This window comes from Pogona vitticeps, chromosome 6 (assembly GCF_051106095.1).
Source record: "Pogona vitticeps strain Pit_001003342236 chromosome 6, PviZW2.1, whole genome shotgun sequence".
Classification (NCBI taxonomy): domain Eukaryota; kingdom Metazoa; phylum Chordata; class Lepidosauria; order Squamata; family Agamidae; genus Pogona; species Pogona vitticeps.
The window spans coordinates 26,189,115-26,213,919 of NC_135788.1; the positions used below are offsets into that span (position 1 = coordinate 26,189,115).

General features: G+C 38.8%; 1 protein-coding gene across 16 annotated transcripts in view; it reads left to right on the forward strand.

The window, feature by feature from the left end:
• The window catches only part of DYNC1I1 (dynein cytoplasmic 1 intermediate chain 1), a 221,145-nt gene that overhangs the window by 41,690 nt on the left and 154,650 nt on the right, over positions 1–24,805 (forward strand). For 9 of the 16 annotated variants that reach the window (XM_078378713.1, XM_078378716.1, XM_078378717.1 and 6 more), the window contains exons 5-6: positions 1,227–1,286; positions 2,547–2,662. In XM_078378713.1, coding sequence (XP_078234839.1) covers positions 1,227–1,286; positions 2,547–2,662 — 176 coding nt within the window. The remainder of the gene's footprint in view (positions 1–1,226; positions 1,287–2,546; positions 2,663–24,805) is intronic. The other 7 variants (XM_078378719.1, XM_078378721.1, XM_078378720.1 and 4 more) reach the window with 1 other exon arrangement.

Genomic DNA, 24,805 nt, shown 5'->3' on the forward strand with positions numbered 1-24,805 from the left:
TATTTAAGCAACTAAGATTTATTCCTAGAGGGTTAAACCACATACTGTACTATGTTAAATGCACATTGTGCAACCAAATCTTTAACTTTTTCTTTTTACAGGAGCACTGAACTCAGAACTCTGATCTGTGTTGGGTCTACCACACAGGGGTGGGTGGCATTTAGGTGTTTGCACCAAAAATGATCAATATAACATTTATGTAAGCCTAGAATGAAACTAAATCTGAAAAAATACTGTATACCCTTTACTCCTAGCATGTTTAGAGAAAAGCTTCTGCATTCTGAATACCAAAATGTACTGGTTATAATAACATTCTCATATACTTGGAAGAACGGGTATATTATTATACTGTATATGTCTTCATACGGAGAAGAACACCATAATTCAGTTTTATAAAAAAATTACTGAAGATTTAATTGATGATTTTTACTTTATTGACTAAAGGAAGGAGGCATGCTGTTAATGTGAGTTGGTTTAAAAATTATTATATTATAGATATTTGCATTTCATTCAATTACATTTAGCTATATTTATGTCTATTTGGTTTAGTTGCTATAATTTTTTTACTCTTTCATGTTAAGTTATTCAAATTTTTGTTTATTTATGTCTTAGTTTTGTTCCCCTGAGAAAGTCTCTGGAATAAAGAAGAAAGCATTTTTTTAAATAACATTTCAATGCTAATTTTTGCTTTGCTTGTTTTGGAATTTATACCTCGTCCCTCTTATCTTTATTTATTTATTTGCTAACCCTACCTGCACACCACAGACAAACAAAAAACTATTGTCACCATTGGTGTTCCAACACCCTTTAGCTAACACAAGTGTGTGGGTATGTGTTTGAAAATAAAGATCTACCTCCTTGCAGTACTTCTAATCTGGTTCAGGATTCCGTGCGTTTACATCAGAGTAAATAAGACAATAAAGTTTAGGTACACTTTTAGTGTCACAGGCAATTTCTTCTTCGAATTTATTCTCTTCCATTAAGCAAAACAGAATAAACATTTCATATTGAATGCCAGCGTAACATTCTGCAAATTGATATAGACTTACTATTGTCTGACAGTGAACACTGTGTGGTTCCTTGTTGGGTTTTTGGAACTGTGTTCTGTACTTGTGTAACATAACTATGAGTGATGAAGTGATTTCACCTCCCTCTCCCATCCTTTCAGTTAATCCTGTGTGTTCTTTTTTCCCCTCTTTGTGCTGTGCGGCTGATAACCCGGCTAGGACCCTGCAGTGGGACACAGACCCTTCAGTGTTGCAGCTGCAGTCTGACTCTGAACTTGGGTATATGTCCACTCTTTTTTCCTTTTCCTTTTTTTTTGCTTTGCTTCTATTATGACCTCATTTGCATGAATTATGTTGAAATGGCTTCCTTAATGGGCTTTCTCCATGTTGCCCTGTGTACACCTATTTTTGTAAAGATATCTCTACTGAACCTTCAGTATCATAATTTAATACATTTCCAAAAAAAAAAATAAATTGGGGGGAGCTCATCTTTTTTCTAAGAAAAGAGAAGTGAAGCCTCTGAAAAGGGTAACTTCTCCCCCAATCTAAATTCACTGAGATCAGAGGGAATGTTATTTGTTATGTTTCTGTCTCATCCTTCCTCCAGTGAACTCAAAGCAATATACAGAGTTGTCCTCTCCCTCTTCCTTACCTCATCCTTCATCACTTCATCTTATAGAGTGTGGATGAGACTGTAGGAATTGCATGATGGCAAATGTTGCATGCACCTTGTAGACAGAACTAACGTGTGGATATTGGCTGTACCTGAGCAGGGTCAGGCATTTCCTGTCCTTTCTCTTTGAATTTTAAGACTTTGTAAAGATTCTGATGCAGCATAATTCAGATACAGCACATGATTAGAACTGGCCATTAGAGATAGGGGTATTTGTATTTGTATATGAATATCCCCGCATAGGTGGCGATAATGATTGTCCATCCCCATGGGGCTAGAAGGTCCACTCACCGATCCACTGCAGATGCTGCGATTCTACCAATGGCTCCGTAGCGCATGATCGGCGAGCTACTCTTCGACCTTGCAGTGAGGCATGTCCTCCCGTTTCCTGCCAGGAGTGGCGAGCTGAACATGATCTTTGGAGCCATTAGCAGGCTCTGTGGTGCTCGCGGCTGTGGCGGATCAGTGAATGGACCTTGTTATCGCCACCTGTATTCAAATACGAATACCCTCATCTCTACTGGCCATATTTTCCAATGGATATTTCTTTCCTGCGTACTTGTAGATGTAAAACTGTAAAGAAATTGACATTTGGGAGAGCTTGTCAATTGTATTATTTTAAAAATGCAGCACCAGAGATAGCGGCTGCTGTTCTCTATCCAGGAGTATTTTGTTTAAAATTAGATGCAAAAGGTTTGGAAGCAAAAGAGAGTGCAAACTGTACAGTCCTGGCTTGCAACAGTTTCACCCTCTTGACGGAGAAGCAAGTCAAGGAAACAGAAAGATTAAAAACTCATCTTTCAGGAACTGACTGCCGTATTATGTCAGTGCTTCTACTAACGTTTTTTAAAATTTGCTTATTTTAGGCGCCGCCTGCACAAGCTAGGCGTGTCGAAGATCACCCAGGTGGACTTCTTGCCTCGAGAAGTGGTGTCATATTCCAAGGAGACTCAAACACCTCTGGATACTCATCGATCTGAAGGTAGGCTGGTTACTGTTTTTCGCATTTGCAAATGTTGATGACTTCAATCAATTCCTATAAAAAGAGAGGAAATTGTCCTTTTGATACAAAATGGCATAGTAAATCAGAGCTCAGTATTAGGGAAGGTGTTCAAATCACAGCCATTCCTTCTAAAATATTAGGTTTCCAGTTTGTGGGATATTGCAGATGGCATTGAAGGTGAGGACATCATTTTCTAGTTTGGGCTTCCGCATTAGCTGTGATCTTAAAAAGGAGGCTAATGGGAGTTGGAGTCCCAGAACATTTGGATAACCTTAGATTATCCTATGAAACTCCATGACATGTGGCTCTTAAAGGACTATCTTCTTCCATATCGGGCAAAAACAACAACAAAATAAAGACAGAAGAAAAAAATGTAGTAGCACATCAAAGACTAACTGCTGTATTTTAATTTGAGCTTTTGTGGATAAGTCCACTTTCTCAGATGATTCAGTAAAATGAACACTGATTTTGCAATTTCTTCAAGCCGGTGTCTTGTTTTGTTATTTTCATATTTCCATATTTCATTTACTTTCATTTTGTTTTTACACCCTGCCTTTCTCTCCACGCGATATATTTAGAATCGCAGGCCCTGCTCCAGATTTTTTGGCTGTCCGAAGCTTGGTGGGGAAACGGGGCGGTTTTAATGGTGGCACCTACTCTGTGGAGACACCTTCTGGTTGAGCTTTATCAAACTGTTACGTTTTAAGGTCTGGACAAAACTTAGTTTTTTAGAAAGTCCTTCCACTAAATATTTTTTCTCTTTCCCCATTATCAACATATTGAAGCTGTTTCTTCCTGCTTTGCCTTCACTTCAGGTTTTGTGACTTGCTGTTTCTGTTGATACTTGATTTTTTTGGCATTGGTATTTAATGGTGGTTTAATGCTGAGGCGGTTGAGTCACACAAATGGGCAACAAGCATGTGATTATGGTTTAATTTGCTCTAACAATGTTGGTTAGCTGTCTTAAGTGCTATTCTAAGCTAAGAAACTGGGACAAAAATCTAATAAAAATAAAATACATTTTAAAAGAAGTAGAAACCAGTGTTAGCACGCTGCATTGTACTTGTTTGGATGATGAAATACTTCATATGGCTTAATTCATATAGGTTTTCAACCAATGTATATAGTTATGCATTAGTACTGTAATTTCTTTTAAAAAATAATGTTTGTAGTAAAATTGTCACTGAATTAGCAGTTGCTTCAAGCTGGTGCCTTATTTTGTTATTTTCTACCAGCTCCAAGAACAACAGATATTCCTTAATATGTTGGATCATTAACATTGTAATTAGGGCAATGCCATCCTTACTGTTTTAAGTAGATTTACACCAAGTGTGCCTTTACCTTACATAGCTCGCGCCTTAGCTGTGTCACAGGAAGGCATCATCATGATAAAGATAACATGAGACAAGCACGACTTAGAGAAGCTAGTTTTTGAATCAATACTATTGATTGAAGCCATTTTTTGCACAGTCGTGTATATGTGTTCTTCCTTTTCCAAAGACTGGGGGCTTTTTTTTTTCCTTTTCAAGAGGAACTACATTATTGATCCAAAGTTTGGAAACTTTCAAAGAGTACCCTCTAGTGGCATAATGAAAAACATGTTGTGGAGAAAAGATACCAGGCTTGTTCTGAGGATTTAAATTGTATCTATAAAACTGTCCCCAGTATGTAGAAGGAGGAGGGCAGGGGATTCTAATTTTACTCATCAAATGAGCACATTGGTGAAGGATGTGGAGCCTCAGCTGGCTGGAAATCCAATTCTTGTACATTTTCCTCCTCAGCTCTGCTCCCAAGGCCAAAGTTACATTTGTTATGTGAAAAGTACTTGAAGAGCAACCTGCAGGGACTGGAAAGGATGCAATGCTATTAAAAATAGAATCCTTCTCATATTACTTCTGATTGAACTAATTCCATGATTGCATATCTTGGGCATGTTGCTCTTTCTGTCACATCTTGCTTTTAGTAAATGCTTTTTTCATAGATGACCTTATATGAGATTGAAGTCAATAACTGAAATTCAGAAGTAAGTCACAACTAGAGTAGGCCCATTGAATCAATGGAAATTTGGTGAGTCACCTCCTCTGATTCAATAGGTTTATTCTGGTTGCAACTTAGTACTGGATTTCAGCCATCGTTATTTACTTCTTAGTAAACATTGTTTACTAAAGATTTACATAAAGATTTGGTAAACATGATGTTACTGGCAGCTTATTTGGAAACAGCAAAATACTGAGAAGCCTTTGAGAGTTTTAATATAATGGTTGGGATGAACTGTGTGTCATCTGAAAACTTCTATAAAAGGCTCACAGGTAAACTGAGAGTGACAAAAGATTTTGGAAGGGAAGACAAGATTGCCAATACAGTGATGCCTCGCAAGATGAATGCCTCGCTCAATGAAAAACTCACAAGACGAAAGCGTTTTGTGATTTTTTCATGACTCACAAGACAAATTTTTCTATGCCTGTGCTTCTCAAGACAAATAGGAGCACGTTGATTAAATTTCAGTGCATTCCTATGGGAAACCATGCTTCGCAAGATGAAATTTTCGCAATACGAAATGACTCGGGGAATGAATTTTCATCTTGCGAGGCATCGCTGTACATAACTTATTGTTTGCATGAGTAACGACTCTTTATCACATGGATCCCTTTCCTGAACAGTTAAGGTTTTAGAAGAATGTCCTTTTGTGCTATAAAGTCTTTAATTTCTAGATGGCTAAATAAATAAATAAATAAATAAATAAATAAATAAATAAATAAATAAATAAATAAATAAATAAATAAATAAATAACCCTTCTTTGCTATGCTTAGAGTGTATACTGTATGACTGAAGATTTTTTTTGTCATTAAGCAGATTGGATGTTTTAACTTCCTCTCCATAATTACATGCTGGCTGCAACCTTACTGGTTTTTGCATAAGGTTTGCATAACTTGCTCTGGTTAATTGTGTCTGCTGATGTGCCAGGGTACATCTTGATTGTGCAATAGGGCACATGACAGAGACATGCTGTGATATATCACTTAGTCACAATTAGCTATGGGAAGTTGTGCAAACCTCATATAAAGACCAACAGGCTGTTGTGTTTTATCAATATTGCACCCTGTTATATTGTTTTATTTATGCAACAATTCTGTTTATTACATTACAAGGGGGGAAATTAAACATTGTTCAGGTTGGACTATATGTAAAAATGTCAGTTTTACAACTTACACTTTTAACAACTGGCTTAAGATGAATGTAAATTTTACACAAAAAAGGACAGTGTGCATATCTTCTTCCAAAGTAGTAATGCACTGTATTGAAGGTTTATGGCAGGATTGTGGGGCTTTGGTCCTCCAGATTTTTCAATCTACAATGGTGCCTCGACTTACAATCATCCTGACATATGATCACTTCGAGTTACGACCAGCTCCGGCCGCAGAATTTTGCTTCGACTTGTGACCAGAGCTTCGAGTTACAACAGGAAAAAAGGTGGGGGGAAAGGTGGGGAATTCAAATATGCTAACTGTTGGTCGGCGAAGAGGCTGCTTCTTTGTAGCTCTATCGCCCCAGCGGTTACAGTGAGTGTGCCAGAGGAGGCTTGGGACTTCCTGGTGCTGCTTTCTGCTTCTGAGTAGGTACATTTACAGGGTTTTGCAGGGTGGGTTTGGGCTGGGGGGTTATGTTTCTGTGCTGTTCTGTTTTTTGATGTGTTTGGTGTGGGTTTTTTTTGCCTCAGCGCATTCCAATGGGGCTTGCATTTTTTTTTGGTGTGTTTGTTTTTCAGCCCCAGCGGATTCTGATGGGGCTTATTTTTTATTTTTGTTGTTGTTTTTGTTTTGGTGATTTTTTTCCAGCCCGACACATTCCGATGGGGCTTGCAGTGTTTTTTGGTGTTTTTTTCCGGGGGTGGTGGTAATTTTTTCCCCAGCCGGAATGGATTAATCGCGTTCCTATGGGAAATGGTGCTTTGACTTACCACCGTTTCGAGTTACGACCATCATTCCAGAACATATTAAGGTTGTAAGTCGAGGCATCACTGTATATATCTCTCTCTAAATTGGGCAGAAATGTAACACATGGGTGGTGTGTTCAGTCATCCTTCAGACATTAATACAGGTTTGTGCAACTGAGATCCTTCAGATGTTTTTCAACAAAAACTCCCATGAGCCATAATCCTTCAGCACTGACTAAGGGGGCTAAAGCCGATGGGAATTGTAGGCCACAGATACCCAAAGGTGATTACTATTAATTTAGAGAAGCTGGAAATGCATGTGTATTGGGAGTGGGACTCAACACCTCTACATTCCTAATTCTCAGTTAAATAGACTAAATGCCTGGATCAGGCGTATGCACCATTTGCAACAAACTAAGGCACAAAACAAGAATATCTGGAAGTTGAGTCATGGCAACTGGACTTCTTTCTTGCTAAGTTTTGCTACTCATCCACACAGCTTCTTAAGTCTGATGAGAGTTGGTAGGAGATCACTGATATATCGTCCATGTTGGTTTCACTTCCCCCTGGACAGAATAGGCTCCTTAGGAGGACAGGGGACTGGGGGTGAGGGGTAATCCCACTTCTGCAGTCCTTCTCCACCCATAGTCATAAATTGTTGACGGTCAACAACAGTGATGTTTCTTGTTTGTGTCCCTAATCCTTCTGCAGACGGATGAAAGGGCGGCATGATAAATAGGAGACAAATAGGAGACATGCTATCCTTTCATCTGTCCTCCCTCCCTCTGCCAGGAGTGGCTAGCTAACTGGGAAGAGAATGGCACTCCAGGAGTGATTGGAAGGATGAGTGGGGCTGCCACTGGTGAGTTAATGTATTCATATATGAATATGCATACCCCCATTTCTAATAACAACTGGTTTTCAAAAAAACATTCTGTGATTTGTTCCTGCTTGCAGCACACTAAAACTCTTCTCTGTGGGACTGGAGATGTGATTCAGTGCTCCTACATGCAACAAAATAAGGCCCATAGTGAGTGTAGTGCATGACTCACTAAGGACCCTCTGAGGGTTTCCACTCACTGCCTTCTCACTGACTGGTCTCATTCTGCTTTCTACTAGGGAATAGTGATCACTGTTTCCACAGAAAGCTCTGCCATTATGTCCTAGGGAGTCGATTCAGCCTCCCCACAGTGTGGTTATCAATCCAATCTTTAAGCCTGGCATCCCAGTTCAAAGCATTAAATCAAATGAGCTGTTGGAACACCTGGTGACAATTGGTCACAAATGAGAGAGAGCTAATGGCCTTGACCTCAGGGTTGTATAACTAGCTGCAAGACCTTGCTGTGCCTTTGCCCTCATCCCCATCTCCTGACATCTGAACCTGGTATTGAGCTGTGTATTTGAAGATGAGCATCCTGACACCTGTATGCAAATGGAACCCCAGCTGGGTGGTGGAGGGGGGAGCACTTTCCTTTTTTTGCAAAGAAAAGGCCTGGTGTGCCTAAGCCATCAACAGCCCATGTGTCAAACAGTTCTTTTGTTCAATAGAAGGGGAGCATGTAAGTGTTTTTCTGACATGCCATACACATGCATGCTTGCATGTAAATAGTGCAGATTTTTTTAAGGTGCATGAATACTCACAAACATTTTAGGTATGTCTTTAACTGGTTTTGTTGGCATATGTTTCCTCTGATGTTTTCTGATGCTGTTTAGCTGTTCTGTCTTTTTATGGTTAGAGGTTTAAAAATATTATGGCACACTAGTTAGATCCCCCCCCCCCCGAAAAGTAGGTATAAGTACTCCTATAAAACTAATTATAACAAAATATGTTGGCTGTGATCTCTTTGAATGTGTCTTTTTAATGACTTTTGCCATCATAAATTAGCTTTTAGGTTACATCAGCTACATATCACCTTGCTAAGAAGATTTCTTAGGGTGGTTTTATGCTAAGAGAGAAGCTATAAGATGGGAACCAAACCAGGATATAGAAGAACAACATAAAAATCCGCAGTGGGCAATAAAACAAATGCAATAAGATTCACAGCAACACTATAAGTTTCTGAAAATATTGCAAAATTTGCCAATCACTAAAACAATTTAAGATTAAAATTCAGAAGTTAAAATGGGAAAATTAAAAAAGACAGAATGCAGGTGCCATATAGCCTCTTTGGGGACTGAATTTAGTAACTGGGGTGCCACCTTTAGAAAGGCTCTGTTTATGCAGTGGTCTGCATCACTTGGCATGTGATTCTGTGTCTCTTGAGAGACCACAGTGAACAGGTTCCTTACCTACCTGTAACTCTAGTTATTTGAGTGGTCATCTGTGAATTCACACAACATACCCAGCCTCCCTTCTATCTGCAGAGTGTTTGCATTTGATTCAGTGGCAGACATGGGAACTAAGCATTAGCTGTTGGGTGGCGGAGCATGTGCAAAGTGTTAGGGTGGGACTAATGATTTTTTTCCCCAGGCTCTGGAAGATTCTATGTCTGTGCAGGTGCAGAACAACCCTTTAGTGTGAATTCACAGATGGCTGCTCTAAGAGCTACAGTTACAGGTAAGGAACCTGTCCTTCATGATGGTCTCTCAAAATACACAGAATAGTGTATCTGATGCCTTCAATTAGAGGAAACACATTGGCTCACATTTCTGTCCATATCAGGTGAAATGGGGCTTGTGAGGGAGATGAGCATTAAAAGTGTATAGTATGTATTCTGGACTTGGGCAACATTCCTTTTTATAACCTCCTTCTGTCTTTCTTGTTGCCTCCAATTGTAGATAGTAGAATTCTAGTAGAAGTAGTTCAAAAACTATATCTTACTATTGAAATTACTCACCTGTGGCCAAGCCGACATGAGTAAAAGCTACAGACTTCAGTATGTTCACTTTTTAGCAATCCATGCTGAGCTTTGGAATTTTCTTCTGAACCAGTAAACGTAAGATCAGACTATATACGTCTTTGGAAAAGAAAACTCCTTTTAATTGTGTTGTTGCTTATAGATATTGATCAGTAATCAATTTTTCTCCATGTTAAATTGCACAGTCACATACAGTTGCATATAATAGAACTGTGTTTCCCAACCTTGGGTCCCCAAATGTTTTTGGACTACAACTAGAGATGGGTGTGGACCTGTTTGGAGGTTTGTCCTGGTTTGTGTTCCCTTCCCCTGCCTCCCCAGCTGCATCCCCCCACTCACCAGCCATTGCACTTTCCTCTCCTACTCCTTCCCTGCCCTGCCTCCCTGGCTGATAGCCCACTCAGGCAAGAAGGCAGAACAGGCAAACCTGTGCCCCTGCTGGGGACTGGCTGAACAGCCAAAGGGAAACAGAGGAAGGGAACACCCAGCACCTGTGGTGCTGCATGAACGAACCGGCATAAAACTTTGAACCAAGGTTCGTGCCCATCTCTAACAACAACTATCAGAAACCCCGGCCAGCACAGCTAATGGCGAAAGCTTCTGGGAGTTTTAGTCCAAGAACATCTGGGGACCCAAGATCTGGAATCAGTATTCTAGAACTTCATGGATTTTTAAAGAACACACACACACACACACACACACACACAGAGAGAGAGAGAGAGAGAGAGAGAACAAATTTATATCACAAAACTGTAGAAGCACTTATATCTAAAGTTCTCATGTAATCACTAATTGTTTTAGCTGCAATTCCCTCCCTGGACCCAAACACTTAAAAAGAAACGCACACCCCTCCTCCAGATGACAGCTGAGAGGTGGCACTCTTGTGATTAAGTGCTTAATTGAAAAAGTTCAGTCTTCATGTCTGTTTGCTATAGAACACAGACGATGACTAACAATAAACATTCACTACCATGTCTTTCTGCTTATGAGAAACAGCGTTGTCCTTTGCATTTCTGATCAGTTATGTCATCTGAAAAAAGTGTTGCCTTCATTAGTAACTCCTTTTATCAATGTGCTGAACAACAGAGACCAGCCACATCTTGCAGTAATTTTATATATGTTGCACAGTAAACATGATATGCATAGTCATTCTTCAATACTTTCCCCACTATATAACCAAAGGCATTTGTGTTGTTATTCGTTTTGACAAACTGGTTTGTGCTTTGGCCATTGTTAAATAGCTCTATCTGCCCCACCCCCTCAAGTCGCCAAGAGACAGAGAATTTTTAATGAATTTAATTAAAACTTTATGTGGTTCCTGGAGTAGAACTCCAGCTGCTTTGCTGTTCTTGGATGAAGGAAAGTTTCGTTAATGCATAAAGATGTGTTTTATATGAGATATGTTTCACCCTCCTTCCTAGTAGCCTTAGGTTGTTTTCCATGTATCTCATACTGGTGGAGTATTTTATAAACAGTGTACAAATCAGTATGGATCGGTATATTAAATACATTATCAACACCAGCTATTTCTTAGGCTAATCACCACTCATCTTGCTAGCTGCTAGAATCACAACATTAATTTTAATGAATTACATTGTTTTCAAAGTATGGTTATTGAAACTGTCTCCACTAGATTTTACAGTTTCGTATTTCCAAAATGATTCCTTGATTATAGCATGGTGGGGTGGTGTCTGGAATCACATGCAGGAGGAGTATCATTTGAGTTTTACTGAAGGGATTGGTTTTTAAAATAGGGAGTTGTGTAATTTGTTTCCCTCTCATCTATTTTCATTTAATGATTTGGAAAATGATATAATGGTACAACAGTGCAATTGAAATCAATGGGAAGAGTGAGAGGCTTCGGCTCTCCCTTCCTCTTTGTGATGAAACTGTAATTATTGTACAGAATTTCTAGAGGGATAACTAGATTAATCTATAGTCTGTAACTATATTGACAAAGACGCTTGTGACATCTTGAAGACTAGTATACTTATTTCACCTAAGCTTTTGTGGACTACAGCCCACTTTTTGGATGCATCTGAGGATGGACTGAAGTCCATAAAAACTGTATTAGTCTTTAAGACTCTATGATACAGAAATAAATAAATAGTGAAGAATAGCATCTGAACTCCAGTAGTAAGTCATAGCTAGAGTAGGGAATCAATGAAATTTACAGAGGATTGACTCACCAAATTCACACTGATTCAGTGGGACTACTCTAGTGCAACTTTGGCCTAATCACACCTGCCCAAAGAACACCAGTTCTATTAATTCTTTTCATACCTCTCTTGTACTGAATTATGGTCATGTGGTGTATATACCGGTGAGAACATTCCCATTTGTTTTAATGTTAACAATTCATTTCCTATTTGAACCATTATAGCAGGCTACACTGCTCTTAATTTTGTATTGATTCATTTTCTGTACTGTTTCATGGGGCAATTGCCCCCCGTCCTTTTTTTTAAAAAAAAAATAACAAGAGTGATACATCAGCAGTGTAATAGAGAGGTCCAAGCCTTCTCTCCTCCTCCCCTTTCCCCTTCCCTCCTTTACCCAACCCCTTTCAAAGGATTGCGAAGAGCAGGGTTAAAAAAGAGAGAGAGCAGATAGAATGCTCCTTTCTGTACAATACAAAGCATGACATGTCTGTGCTCAAGCCATATTTCACCTGCAAGGGCAGGGGGAAGGCTGTATCCTTCAAACTGTCTCCTTCTGAGCAATATATTCATGCCAATTTGTCAATATGCATTTAAAAGACTTTTAAAAAAAGAGTAGAAACCTGTCTCCCAGAAACCTGTCTTCTTTGCAAAAAAAAAAAAAAAAAAAAAAATCAACAACAATGTTCACACAGACTGAAACGATAAGGAATGAAGCGATTCATCATCAGTACGATATAAAACAACCCTCCTGGTGAGAGGAAAATACTGGAAATAAACCACTAGCCGGGGAAATGAGTTGATCTTGGCCATGTGTCATGAGCTTTGAAATTTATGAAATGATCTAAAAATGGACAGATTGTCATAACTTGGGTTCTTTTGGCAGGTATGATCAGGCCCTTACTGCAAATATCACTGTTGTTGATTAACATTTCCAGCCTTTCCAAATCTTGCCATTTTATCTTGTAAGGCAATATAAAAGCAAGCAAAACCAGGAAAATCAGGAAAAATCTTCCCCCCCCCCCCCGGTGCATCTGTGAGCATATTGAATGTAGTAAAATTCTTTATTTTTGAGGCTTCTAGATTCATCCGTTGCTAAAAGATAATGTGGAGGTGGTATGTAGTTGGATCTTTGGCAAGCGTTTAAGCTGTGATCCTATGAACATGTCCTTAGAAATATTGCAGCATTGCACTCAGTAAAACTTATTTGTGAATAAATATGCCTTGGATTGGGCTGCAAATGAAAATGGTCAGATTTTTTTTTTGGAATATTAGTATGGGACACTTCATTTTAAAGAGCAGAAAGAGGAAAATATAAATAGTCCAATTGTTCAAAAATTCATTTCTGTGCCTTTAATGCATTGTGCAAAGTGGCTAATTAACAGAGAGAAACCAATGAAGGAGAAACATATATGTGAGGCTAATTTACACTGAGTTTTATTAGTCAATGAAGTGCTCATAGAAAAGGCAGTGAAAGTTGAGGGCTTGGCTCTGCCTAAAGGAAGGTAGGAGTTCTCAGCTGGACTACAGTGTAAACTGTGAACCGCTACATTCTTTATATGAAACAAAGACTTTTTTTGGAACTCTCTTAACACAACCAGTGAGCAAAATGGTGGCAACTACCAAGATTTTTCATTACAAGCTGCATCTCCAGTCTCTTCTGTGGATTCAATTTTTCTACTTTCCCACCAACTTAAAACTGCAAGTGTAAAACTTATCCCTCAGCTCTTGTCTAAATATTAAATCAGATGAAGCTAGGCTAAATCTATGGAAAACGAAAACAGCACACCTTGCTGAATGGATGAATGCTGAAGAGTGTCTCCCATCAGGACAAGACTCTAGCTGGACCATCTGGAAGTCACTTAATAGGTTTTGAAGTGAAGTAGGAAGATTAAAGAATAATCAAGTCAAATGGGCCTGCTTAGAGACAGGACAAATTTTCTGTGAATATGGATAAATGCTATCAGTGCAGCACTTATGTACATGCAATTTATTCCCCGCCACATGTACATAAGAAGATCTAGCTAATGACTGAGAAAACGCTATTGAAGTAGCTTGCTTCTGGTCAAGAACGGTCTAATTATCTTAACATTTAATTTGTTTTTAATTTTACCTATATTTCATACACGTCCACAATTTTAAATTGTGCAACACTCAAATACAAATAATTTAAAAAAAAAGACTAGCAGAGCTTTGGAACATACATATTTTTAATGACAATCCTAGAGTTTGCATGTCCAGTGGTGGCCAGGAATCTTACCTCCAAAAACATTGAAGTTTCTATATTTCTGGCTCTATTTTAACTTGTAATTTTTCTTCTTCCAAGTTCTGGGGTGGGGAACAAGATGGGGCTAGTTGCCCTCATATTGTCCTGTAGGAAACAGGGTGGAGGACTAATTCAACTTTTGACCTATCCAGTAGAACTGTTCTTATCGTTTCCTATACATTGAGCAGACAAGCATAGTGAGAAAAAAAATAACACAGAAAATCAAGTTAACTACAAAAGGACTGGCTAAACTGGAAGGATGGAAAAGTAGTGTTAGGGAGATCTTATTTAGTTAGGAGAGAGGCCACAGTAACATTGCATCTGCAGAAAAGATCTCAGCCTCCCTACCTCATAAATGAGTTAACCATTTGAGAAGGGAGGGGATGCCTGTGAGTCAAGGATTAAGTATCCCATGTCACTGTTGAAACTTAGAAAGCAATGCTAATCAGCCAAGATGGCGGAACACCAACAGAGCAATTCTGCTGACAGATCTTAGAAATCAGGTAGCAGAAGGTGGATCTGTCCACACAAGATAATTTCATGATTTATTTGACGGGCACACAATTATTATTTGATGGCACACAATTATTATTATTAACTTCGGCAGGCAAGGATCAAGAATATGTATCTCTCTTCTACTCAATCCATTACAGAGCAGTTACTGTAACTCTGAGCCAGATCCTGTTCATCCTTGTTCTTAATAAAGCTGTACATCGGTCTTCTAACAGAAAAAAACCCCACCAAAATTAAATGGCTCAGTATCTTACAACACAATTTATATTACCCAGATTCAAGGTTGTTTTTTTTAATGTCACTGTTCTAGTGCATTTATTTGAAAATGAACAGAAATCAAGTTTCACATACTGTTTTAAAACAGTAGCAGAAAAATAAGCAATTTCCTTTAATCTTTCTCCCCTCCTTGCCTGGGAAAAATGTTCAAAGTGCATAATCAAGCAGCTGGGTGGAGATCTGACAACAAGAAACATGAAGATTTTTTTTTTTTTAGTGCTAGCATTTGACACCAGGAAACACTGAATGGGCTACAGTATGCATAACTGTATACTGAGAAATTTATAGCCAATGATTTAGCTTTCTTATTCACCAACACTTGAGGGAAAGTATGAGCCTAATATATAAAGTATTAAACACCACTGATTAAAGAAGGCCAGGCAAAAGGGACAGCTGTGTAGTTTTGATGCAAGGTATATATGGGGTGGGCACGCACACATGTATATTTGTGATTTAGTATGTATGAAAAGTCGATCTGTTGTAACCATTGCATATTTCCCCTCCTCTTATTCTCCTTCCCTTGATCCTGAGAAAATGTAACAACCGGGGAGTTACATCATCCTATAGGATTTGGATGCAAAAGTTTGGTCCCACACAAAAAAAGCACCCCTTTACTTAACAAATCTGGCAGATGGGTCCTTTCGGCAGCAGCTGCTTGCCATGTGATTTAAAACTTCCTGTCACTATAATTGATGTGTTTTTATTCTTTCCACTTCCTGAAGCCTGATCAGAATTAAAATTGCTGTTGGAATTTCCTGTCAAAGCAACTAATTTATTCGCTGGGCAGAGCAACTGACAGTACTTTGATTGGACATTGCCTTCAGCTATTCTCAGGCAAGGAGATTGCCTCAAATTATACTCCTTTGTGAGGTTTGACTTCCATACACACCACATCTGCAAATATATACAGATTGTCCATCATGCAGTAACCCTTCTCCCCCTCCCCAAATGAAAATGCCACTTGTAACATGTTAATGATTTGAATATTAAACCTGGCCACCTGCTAAGAATACTAGCTTCTTTGGGTTTATTTAGAAAACCCCATCCAGACTACAGCTCACTCCCCCCCCCCCATTGCATTCAGGTTCTCTCTGCCAGGATAATCTCTGTCTTGCTGTATTTGTCCACAGGGAAGACACCCGAACTTAACTTTGTTAGTAAAACTGGTCTGAGATGCTGAGCTTCTGAATGCTTCAGGCTTAGCACAATACCAACATGCTACTGCAGCAAGTTCAACATGTGCTGAGACTTGTACTTTTGGTTAATTGTTCACAGAAAATTACTCTCTTTTTATGATATGTTTGTGGCATTGACCACTTCTAGTTAGAACTTGGGTATGACTTACTAGAGATCTCTTTTTTAAAACTTGATCTTTTTGATACGTCAATGTGTGGCAAATATCCTTGCTCTTCCCATCCCCTTCTAAAAAGAAATAGAAACTAACCCCTTCTAGTTTGAGTTTTTATCACATTTACAGCCCAATCAATTTGAAGTGTGATTTACACAGGATTAAGCCCCACTGTGTTCAGTGGGATTTATTGCCAGGGAAGTATGTATGGGATTAGATCCCTAATTTACTGCAGCTCTGTTGCTGACTCCCCATGGGCTGAAGGAGTAGGAATCTCAGGATTTCTGTACGAAGTTAGATGTATGGGTCCAAATGCCATTAATCAATACTCTGTGTAAGTCATTCCATCCTTTCTTTCTTGATGGGTTTACGGTAGAAAGAAGAAGATGGAAACTAGAGTGAGGAAGGATGGAACGGTCATGAATAACAACCAATTATGTCTTTTTGATCCTTCTAAACAAACCATAAATGAGGTGGGGTGATGGTACAACTGTGGGTGTCAACACTTGTGTATGTCTAATGATAGAACAAACAGAAGGTGTAACATTACAATGACAATCCTGCAATTCTATTTTGTTTTGTTTTAGATACCTGGATTGCTTTGCTAGTTTATTTATATTTCTTGAAATAAAAATCCTTCCGGAAATGCAGCCTAAAATGTTAAATCCCTGATTATTTTAATTCATATAAATCTGGCTGAAAACAAATACCTGCTAGTGCAATTGTGTTGGTTTCTACTATTATGGAGGTAGTTCTTCAGGCAGTTGTGCAAGCAGCTGCACAATTTATCACACAACTGCTTGTACAACAAAAAGAGTATTACATACCACACTTGCACTAGCTTTGAAAATGTACAGCTGCTATTGCAAATTGAAGATATAGTGACATAAAGGCTATTTCCAGCTGGGTCCTCTTAATGATGTTGTTACGAATGTAATAAAACTTGTTTCTGATAACTTGTTTAACCATTATAAGTAAATCTTGTGTCTCTTCAAAAAGTTTCTCATGGTATCACCCTACAGGTCTGGAGTAACATTTCCACAATTCTAGTACAGTACTATATTTTGTGATGTTTTACTAGCATAACAGCTAGTGTAGCTCAGTTCAGGCATCTTTCTGGGCCCAGCAAATGTCTCGATTGGGTTGCAAGTGTTCTGTAACCTTGTCAAGTCTAATGTTTGGCTTTCAGAGACTCCCAGATCTCTTAAAGCACTTGCACATAAAATGTCATTTATTATTTTGACTTAGGAATGAGATTGCTTACGTATATGGACTTTTAAGAGTGTTGTCTGTTGCAGACTTCATTTGCATCCTTGACCAGACAAATCTCATGGCAAGGAAATTTGTCACATGTACATTGGTGTTAGTTTTATTGTTCACCAGCAAAAGTTCGTGACTTTGTGTGAATTGGAGTAGTTCTTGCTTTGATATATGGAAATCCTGAACAACATTAGATAGTTATCAGAGTTTAATCATTGTGCGTGTCCATAGGTATACCTATTGCCATAGTGAATCCCTAGAATACCCTGGAGGAAGGGTCTGCCTACTCCATCACTATGAAGGGAACAGTCCTATAAGTCTACATCTTGGATTATTCCCTCGGGGTTTCAGCCTGATCAACTGCATGCATCAACTGTAAGCCAGTTAAGAAAGTCTTCCACCTAGTGATTGCAGATGGCAGTGAAGGTTTAGAACACAGTAACACAGTTGTGGTGCGGGAGGAGGCTCTTGAGACTCCCCTGGATTGCAAGGAGAACAAACTTATCCATTCTAAAGGAAATCAATACTTAGTGCTCACTGGAAGGACAGATCCTGAAGCTGAGTCTCCAATACTTTGGCCATCTCATGAGAAGAGAAGACTCCCTGGAAAAGACCCTGATGTTGGGAAAGTGTGAAGACAAGAGGAGAAGGGGACGGCAGAGGACGAGATGGTTGGACAGTGTCATCAAATCTTTCAACATGAATTTGACCCAATTCCGGGAGGCAGTGGAAGACAGGAGGGCCTGCATGCTCTGGTCCATGGGGTCATAAAGAGTCAGACACGACTAAATGACTGAACAACAACATAGTTGAATTAATTTATGCTAATGAGTGCATCTAAATGCATCTAAAAACTGAATAGCCTCCAAATGCACACCCTATTAGTATTTATGCCAAGTTTCCAGTGGCTATGCTCAATGTTCTTGGAGCTGTGGTTCTACCAGCCGTGCAGAAAGAGCCACATCTTGTTTATATTATAAACTTAGACAGAGATGTGAATTGGGAAAGCCTGCTTTATGCCTGCTGGCTTTACGGGTACAGTCCACAAACTATGTTGTTCATATTTCTCTCAGCACCAGTGCAGTCTGCCAAGCCTCAGTAAACCCCAGGTATACCAAGACCCTGGAAAACTGCATAAGGCAGTAGTTATGCCACACACCAAGGTTTTTTGTGACTGGTCAGAACTCAGAACTGAACTCAAGGTACTGTAAGTCCTGAAAACCACTACTGATTGATGTTGGCCAATTCTCGAGGCTGTTGCCAAAGCAGATGGCGTGGGGGATGGAACCATAGTTCTGGAGTATAGAACCCTCTGCTCTAGAAACAGAATTTCTTGAATTCATTCTGTATCTTCTCCAGATGGGAGGCTCAAATCAGTAAATGGAGGGAATAGCCCCTGCTTAAGAGTCTACAGAATTATTTCTATTCAGAATGGCATTATTGGGCTAGAACACATGGCTGAATAGTTTTCCCTAGGATAAGGCATCTTCCTACAGACAAGCAGACAATTTCCTGCAGGCTGGCTATACTTTGGATTTGTGACTTCTCAGGTTTTGTGATGTTTGTGGTGATGGTGGACCTGGAGTATCAATACAGCAAAGAAGTTTGTAGGTGTCAAAAAAGGGGAAAAGAAGTACTGTATTGTGCAGTCTAAAAAGATGACTGTGTTAAGAGATTTAATATATTTTTCATCAGTTAGTGTAGTGGCAAATTTTGAAGTGCTGGTGTTTATTGTGACAATCTCAACAACCACATCTCCCCCCCGCCTCGAAGGAGAGCCCAAAAATGCAGGCAGTGGTATCAGTCCACATCAACAAATGAAGAATCAATCTTTTGTAAGGTTAATGAATCTTAATTGCCCATTCAAGACCAAATCACTTGTAAATATTTTGCATTATAACAGGGATAAATTGCAATATTATCCTAATCCTAGAGAAAAATCAATTTCTATTCCAGATAGTGTGAAGAGCTAAAATTTTAGAGGAAAAGGAATCTGAAGGGGGTGGTGCCATAGACCACACTACATAGAAAGTTTAGTTCCACTATACCAGTGATTTAGCTATGGAAGAAAAAGCAATGGTCTTGTGTTCCGCTGGCATAACAAGAGACAGCACTTTGTGGAGACATGACATCTTCCTGGAAGTGTTTCCAAAGGGAAAAAAAACTGGCAGTTAATGAGAATGTTACTAATACTTCATTTTAGAGCTGCATTTTAGCTAAGAGTAGTCTCCATTTGTTCAAGTCATGTGTACTGCAGTTATGAGTACAGTACTTAGATCTGCCCCCACACCAGTAATGTAGGTGCAATGAAGTTAGGTACATTTCTTACTCAATGTAATGATTTGGAATTGTGTTACTTTGGTTTTTAGTGTAAAGAATAATGTTTCATTTTACTTAGTTACTTTCAAAATATATGTTAAACTACTTTTACAACCATTTTTACTTGAAATATTCAAAGTATACACTATTCTCTTTTAATCAACACTCTTTTAATAAAAGTAGTGAAAAATAACAAGTAATGTAGCAAGTTAATACAGTGGGATCTGAAGACAACATAATGTCATCAGATTACATTTTTAACCACCATAATAATAGAATCAAATTACATGTAGAAAGTAACATTTTGAACTCTCTGAAATCCCCGAACATGTACTCTTCAGGGGATATTGGGGTTGTGAACTCCTCTGAATAGTGCATAAGGCCAGGTGAGTGAGGCAGAAATGTTCCGCATCCTCTTCTAGTAGGAGATTTACCCCTTCATTTCTTACCAGCAGAAGAGCCAATTTCCTTTCTCAAGTTGCCTCATTACCAGGAAAGTTACATTTTAAGATAACTCCCAGAATCTTCCGGGCGGCGTTGCCATGAGATTGCAGTCGAAGCAGTAATTCTTCCACAGACACCCCAAGCTGTTCTAAAGCTTGGAAAGTTCTCACAAAATCCTGTTCTTCCTTTTAACTGTTTAACTTTAATACAGTAGGGAGAGCTGAGTATTGGTTCCCTGTTTTAGGCAAAACCAAGAACTGTGTTCTGGCATTGAAAGTTTTAATTTTATTATTATCATTATTATGCGGCACCAAGGGGTTGCCATGTAGGAAAATATAGGCAACATGAAGCTGAAATACGCCTGTCCTGAGATCTCCTCATTTCCCTGAAATAGCCAATTTCTATTTATATACGCATGTCTATATGTTTATATATATTTAAATGCTCCATTTGCTGCACTGGTTTTAGCTTCTTGTTAGCATCACTTCTTGTTAGCCTGATGTTCCACAGCAACAGGGCAGCTGGAAAAGTAAAACACGTGTTCAAGATTTATGCAGTGTCTTTATTTTCTTTCATTAGGAGAACCAACAATAATAGGTGCATATTATAAATAAGCTAACAGTGTTAAGCAGTATGTTATAGCCATGGCTGACAGACATATTGGTTATGGTCATATTTCATATTGATGGAACTGTGCTTATTTTCTTTTGAGCAACAAAACCTGAACACAAATCAGAAGTAATATATAGGTCTCACCATGTGTAGGAATTGTGTTATCTAAAAAGCATGAAATATTGTCTTGTATTCAGAATCCCCGCTGCCCCTCTGATTCGCTGCTAATGGCATTTCTGACAATGTTATTGGATTAAAAATTTCCCAGACAATTTGACAGAAAAGTTAAAGGGAAAATGGAAACACTAAAAAAAATGCAAAAAATGTCATGTTCCCATTTTTCGTTAATATGAGCAATTGGTGTTTTTGAGGCTTATTTCAGGAAGTAAGAAAATAAAAAAAAAGTGTCTTCCGTGTTTTTCTCATTTTGTTATAACATGAAATTCCCATCCTGCCTGATTAATGAACCCTCTCAGAACATCATTAAGAGTACAATTGTCTAAATAGGTCAAGTAATTGGATTTTTTTGTCCACTATATGCCAATCTCTCTATCTTGTTGTGTATGGGTTACAGAGAAATGGAAATCCATAGGGATGGAGGAGGACCTTTGCAAAAGGTTCTCTGGTTATTGCCGTAGAAACAATGAACATAAGCAATGGAACTGTGGATGTCAAGGTCATCATCGGCTTGGAACCACCGTTTTGATGTTCCACAGTGCCCAGGAAGAATGCAATACGAGGGACATTGAGACGAATGCAAATAATATTTTGCAAATGACATGTGGGACCCAGGGGGGAAATCACTGCTGGAGGATTCTGCCCAGAGTTTGGGAAAAAAAATTTTTTTTGGAGGACTACAAGTCCCAGGACCCCATAGCCATTTTGGTCAAACAAGCAACTTTTCCGACCTCTCGTTCTCCCAAGGTAGTGGATCCACTGGCAGTGCTTGGAGGGGAGTAACAAATGTTTACAGAAGGCCTAGAATAGTGCCTTTCACATGTTCTCAATACAATATTGATTTCAGAATGGACAACACTAGTGTAGCTGGAGATCACGAGAATGCAGTGCTCCATCTGAGCATATTATGTGAGTAGCAGAGATAATAGGCATTGAATGACAAGTTTCAAGGTATAAGGCTGGATATCAGACATGCAAGATACCATGACCTATGCCTGGTCCTCACAATTTTTTTAAAAAAAATCTTCCTTGATAGAATTACGAGAGATCCTCTTAATTTGTGAACAGTGGAAACCCTAGCTTGTAGCCTTCTACTGGATTGTGGCCCTGACGGCCAAAGCTGGACTTTCTGCTTGTGTTGATTCAGGTTTCCTCATAAGCCATTGATATCTGAATGGGAAAGGCCAACTTTGGGTACAGCCACTCCAGCATTTCTCTATCCTGGTAAGAAAGCTTGGACATTGTAGCTATGCAGACTTTATTGAGCTTGTTCAGGCCAGAGCTTAGAAAACTTTTGGGTGGTGGAGGTGGGGGCTGCCTTAGGCTACAACTCCCATGATTGTCTGATCAGCTTGGCCAGTGATTCAAGGCTATGGTTCAGATCGTGTGTCTTTCACTGATTGTGCATCTTCTGTGTTTTGTCTTTAAGAACCAGATGTTACTTTTGCAAAATGTTTGGTCTCAGTAATGGGAAAGCAACCGTAGACACTCTCAAGTGCTCTGCTATTTGTCTAGTAATGGCGATGTCCATTTTAACCATTAATAGAGACTGGACTAAAAAAGAAAATCTAAAAGGGGGTTGGGGAAGGATGTCTGAGAGTCTCATTTTGTTTTTCTGTTGTGCACTAATGCTGAAGATGGGGACACTTCCTTTGGAACACACCAGGAGACCTTAATTGCTCTATTTATATTTTTCAGATAAAAGGATGCAGTATTCCATTCAACTTGCTGTTCCAATCATGGGTGTAGTTCACAGTCAATATTCTTCTTTTTTTAAAAAAGACCCTTAAAATTCTCCTGCAAAACTGAAAAAGGTCTGTTCAAGTCTGGTGTTCTTTAATAAACCGAAGCAGAAAGGAAAGGGAATTAATTTGGCTCAGTATAAATGGTCGCTTACAGTTTTCTGTGGGACTGATGTGTTGAAACTATCTGTTTAGGAGGGTGGAAAAGATAACCTTAAAATCCCAGGAGGTAGCAACTATTACTTTTGTAGATTGAGACTATGGGAGTTATGTGCGCGCCTACAGATGAAGGAGAGAAAGCTTTGAGAAAAGAAGACTGAAGGGAGATATGATAACACTTTTCAAATACTACCTGAAAGGCTGTCTTATAGAGGAGGGGCAGGATCCGTGTTCAGTCATCCCAGAGGGCAGAACATGCAACAAAGGGCTCAAGTTACAGGTATGGAAAATTCAAAGAACAGACACATTTCTCAGAACATATTGTGATGAAAGCATTATATTTAGTATGGCAAAAATTTCAAGTCCAAACATATTGGGTAGCCCCAATAGAGGCATTTACATTGAAAGTGTTAAACCAGGAGGGAGTTTTACTCACGTATAAAGACTTGTTAATTAAAGATCAAACTATGAAGAACAAACAAGACTTAGAGAAATTGGGTCTAGGAACAGATTGGTGGTCAATGTTGAAATTAGAATCAAGATATAAAAAGGACAAAAATATGGGCTATTTTGAGGGGAAAGTTCAGGTAGATGAACGGTGGATCTATACAAATGAGAAAATAACAAAAAGATTGTATACATATCTATTAGAACACAACCTAGAAGATGAGAGGGTGAAGGATGGTTAAATGGGCACAAAATGTTGGTTATAATATTGATATTGATGACTGGACAAAAATGTGGAAGGATAATTATAAGCTGATTAAACCAGTCAGTCTCAGAGAAAACATCCTTAAAATGTTTCACAGATGGCATTTCACTCCGGTAAGATTGGCAAAAATGTCAGAAGGGATCAGCAATATTTGTTGGAAATGTAAAAAAAAAAAAAATCCAGGGAACTATTATCATGTGTGATGGTCATTTGAAAAAGAAAAAAAAATTGGTTACAGGTTTAGGAAACATCAAAAGAAATTGTTCAGCAAAAATTATGTTTTAAACCTGAAATGTTCTTATTGAACATAATGCCAGAGATTATTGATAAAAAAATAAAATACAGTATAGTCTACTATATGGAAGAATGGAGAAGTACCAATGATGGAGGGTCTATTAAAGAAGCTACTGGATATTGTAGAACTAGATGTGCCTTCAGAGGCAGTATGGGATCAACTGAGATACTTTGTAAAGGAAAGCTGGAAGCTGATATACAGTTGGGCCCAGAAACAAACAAGAATTTAGGGGAAGAAATAGTCATGGAGAATTAGTGCTCACAAGAACCCTTTGATGATATTAGATGACCAGACGATGGCGAAATCTCTGATCCATATATGTCGTATGAATGATTAGCTTTTTTGTCTTTTATTATTTTTGTTAGGTCTTATTATTGTCGTTTTGTATGTATGAATAGTAATAATAATAATACAAAGTTACAGGAAGCCAGACTTCAGTTGCATGTCAGGAAAAAAACTTCCTAATTATTAGAGCAGTGCAGCAGCGGAACCAATTACTGTACCTTGAGAAGTGGTGAGTGCTCAAAGACTGGTGAAGAGAACCAGGAAGAATTGTTCTAGCCCCCCACACTTCATGCTCAACCTCCTTGTGTTGGTGGGGGGAAGGTCTGTAAAGGAGCTTAGGGTAATATGGAGTTCATTCAGGTGTAACTTTTGTTCCTTTACACATACCTTATTGTGCACTGATATCAGTATTTTTCCTGGTAGTGTGATGGGAGGGGGCACTGTGCCTCCAAGAGGGCTCCCCCCCCCTTTGGAGTGGGGTGGAATTTAGGCGGGAAGAACTCTGTGACTTGAAAGCTTCCAATGATGGTGCTAAATAATCCTCAAGCAAACAAGCTTGGCATCATTTTAAAAAAAAGGATTTCAGAGGATTCCTCAGCATTTTCCAAAAGATTCAGATGAAAGGCGACTGATTTCCAAAGGAGGTTAAGAGTGAAGTGAACTTCTCTTGAAAAGAACTCAGATCAGAAGCTTTCAATGTGTCAGTGTACTTAATATATAAACAAATGGTGCACAGATTCAGCTTAACGGTTTTCAGTCATGCTT